General features: G+C 43.6%; 2 protein-coding genes across 2 annotated transcripts; both read right to left on the bottom strand.

Annotated features, from left to right (window-relative positions):
- Positions 1–378: 378 nt before the first annotated feature.
- LOC145679365 (uncharacterized) lies at positions 379–1,425 on the bottom strand. The gene has a single exon (XM_081749949.1). It carries the CDS (start codon positions 1,423–1,425, stop codon positions 379–381), a length of 1,047 nt encoding a protein of 348 aa, XP_081606075.1.
- Positions 1,422–2,204, bottom strand: LOC145679364 (uncharacterized). The gene has a single exon (XM_081749948.1). The coding sequence runs from the start codon at positions 2,202–2,204 to the stop codon at positions 1,422–1,424; it is 783 nt and encodes a 260-aa protein (XP_081606074.1).
- Positions 2,205–2,511: the final 307 nt, after the last annotated feature.

The raw sequence follows: 2,511 nt of genomic DNA, 5'->3' as shown, positions 1-2,511 counted from the left end.
TGTTTCGAACAGAACCAGATTTGATGAGAATAGGCCCTGCGTAGTCCACTGCTGAGTTCAAAAAGGGTGTTGTTGGTCGTACCCTGGGTGCGGGCAATTGTCCCATCTGTTGAGTGACAGACTTGGCCTTCATACGGAAGCACGTCAAGCAGTGATGTGTAAATTTCTTAACTGCTTGTTTGCATCTGATTATCCAATATTGTTGTCTCAACGAAGCTGTTAACAACTGTGGGCTGGCATGGAGAAGCTTGATGTGTTCCGATTCAATAATAAGCTTTGTCAATTGAGCTTTCGGTGGTAGGATGAGAGGGTGCTTGCCATCATATGTAAGGTTGCTGTGTTCCAACCTGCCACCTACTCGAAGAAGTTGATTCTCGTCTAGAAACGGACATAAATTTCCCAAGGGGCTCTTGGTCGAAACTTGCCCACCATGCACATCTCTTTAATTTCCTGCTTGTACTCCTCTTCTTGTGTCATGCGGACGCACGTATGTAAAGCTGCGTTCAATTCCAGTGACGTCAGATTGCCTGTAGTATTTTCGTTCCCCCTTTTAGCATTTTGAATAAATCTTCGGCAATAAGCCATTACACGTACTAATTTTGATAACTTCGAAAACTTGTTTATTATGCTTGTGTGATTTTCTTGGCTGGTCACGCTCACGACTGTTATATTTCTGGCTTCTGGTACATCTTCCGGCGTTGGTTTGATTGATGACGGCCACAACCTCTTACATTGAGATAACCATGGTGGCCCATGCCACCACAACGACTTACATTGTATTTCGTTGGGTTTGACACCTCGTGATATCAAATTTGCACGGTTGTCCCCCGAGCGGCAGTGTTGCCAGTCACTAATATGTGTTATTTCTTGTATTTGTGCAACCCTGCTAGCAACAAATGTTTTCCACCTTGTAGCCGGAGACGCAAGCCAAGCGAGCACGATTTGTGACTCGGTCCATAAATAAACGTTGTCTACCTTGATAGACAATATAGGTACTACCTTATGCACTAACTGAGCCAGCATTAATGCGCCGCACAATTCCAGTCTGGCCAACGTGACCTTCTTGAGAGGTGCCACTCGTGACTTCGAGCACAACAATTGAGTGTTTGTTAAGCCCTTATGGTTGGTTGAACGAACATATACACATGCTCCATAAGCGGTCTCACTTGCATCCGCAAACCCGTGTATTTCAATTCGCTGAATGCTGCCTTCAATCAAGACGAAACGGTTTACTTGTATTATGTTGATTGTTGGTAGTAATCGATGCAGCTGCTGCCATCTTGCAGTTAATTCTGTAGACAATTCGTCGTCCCATTGTATTGGCTGTAGCCACAGTTGCTGCAAGAAACACTTATAATTGATAATACTGGGCTTATCAACCCAAGCGGATCGAAAATCGTTGCTATTATAGATGCAAATTGTCATTTTGTCACCTTTACACTGGTGGGAGAAGCTAATTTGTTCTTAATAAAGAATTTGTCCTTCTCGGGATCCCAAGATAATTCCAAGGTGTTTATTCCCTCGCCGTCTTGAAGTTGAACTGGGAAGTTTATCTCTCTGTAAGTCGGTGGAATTGCTTCTAACAACGCTGCGCTGTTAGGACACCATTTGCGTAATTTGAAGTTCCCTTTCTGCAGTAATGCAATCAGTTCTCTTTGCAGAATTAATGCTTCTTCTACTGAATTTGCCCCACTTGCAAGGTCGTCCATGAAGAAGTCTTGACGTAATATTGCTGCGGCCTTGGGAAATGATGTGGCTTCATCTTCTGTTAACTGCTGGAGACATCTGATGGCTAAAAATGACGCTGAAGCTGTGCCATAGGTGATGGTCTTTAGTTCGAAAATCTTAATTGGTTCATCCTTTGAATTTTGCCAGATAATACGCTGCAGTGGCTTATCGTCAGGGAGCACTCTGATTGTTCTATACATTTTCTCAATGTCCGCTGTAAAAACCACTGGATGTGTTCGAAACCTCAATATAATGGAGAACAGATCATCTTGTATTGTTGGACCAATCATAAGAATGTCATTTAATGATGTCCCACTGCTAGATTTGGCCGAAGCATCAAAAACCACGCGCAATTTTGTTGTGCTGCTTGTGGGCTTCAGAACAGCATGATGAGGGAGATTGTACGTTGTTCCTCTCTCTTCTTGTTGTTGTTCATTTATCTTCTCCATGTGTCCAAGCTGTTCGTATTCGTCCATGAAACTTACGTACGATTCAAGTAAATCCAATTGACGTTGCAGCTTACGCTCTACTTGATGGAATCTCGTCGTTGCTTGCTGTAATGAGTCTCCGGGCAGATTCCAATCTTCATGAAGAGGTAGGCGCACGGTGAATTAGCCTGTTTCATCCCGCGTAGTATTTTCCTTATAATGCTTTTCGCAAACTACTTTCCCTGATGACTTTGGTTTCGCAGTAAACTCCTCTAATTCCCAGAAACGGCGAACCTGATGGTGAAGATCGTCTTCCGTCCTAGTGAATCATGACGTCACTGGTGAATGTGTGGGG

Source organism: Thermobia domestica, chromosome 2, assembly GCF_964235325.1.
Source record: "Thermobia domestica chromosome 2, izTheDome1.hap1.1, whole genome shotgun sequence".
In the NCBI taxonomy this organism is placed as follows: Eukaryota; Metazoa; Arthropoda; class Insecta; order Zygentoma; family Lepismatidae; genus Thermobia; species Thermobia domestica.
This window is presented reverse-complemented; position numbering and strand designations above follow the sequence as displayed.

Excerpts from the sequence above, each read along its gene's own strand:
- LOC145679365 (XM_081749949.1), bottom strand. The coding sequence starts at position 1,425 with ATGACAATTTGCATCTATAATAGCAACGATTTTCGATCCGCTTGGGTT.
- LOC145679364 (XM_081749948.1), bottom strand. The coding sequence starts at position 2,204 with ATGGACGAATACGAACAGCTTGGACACATGGAGAAGATAAATGAACAA.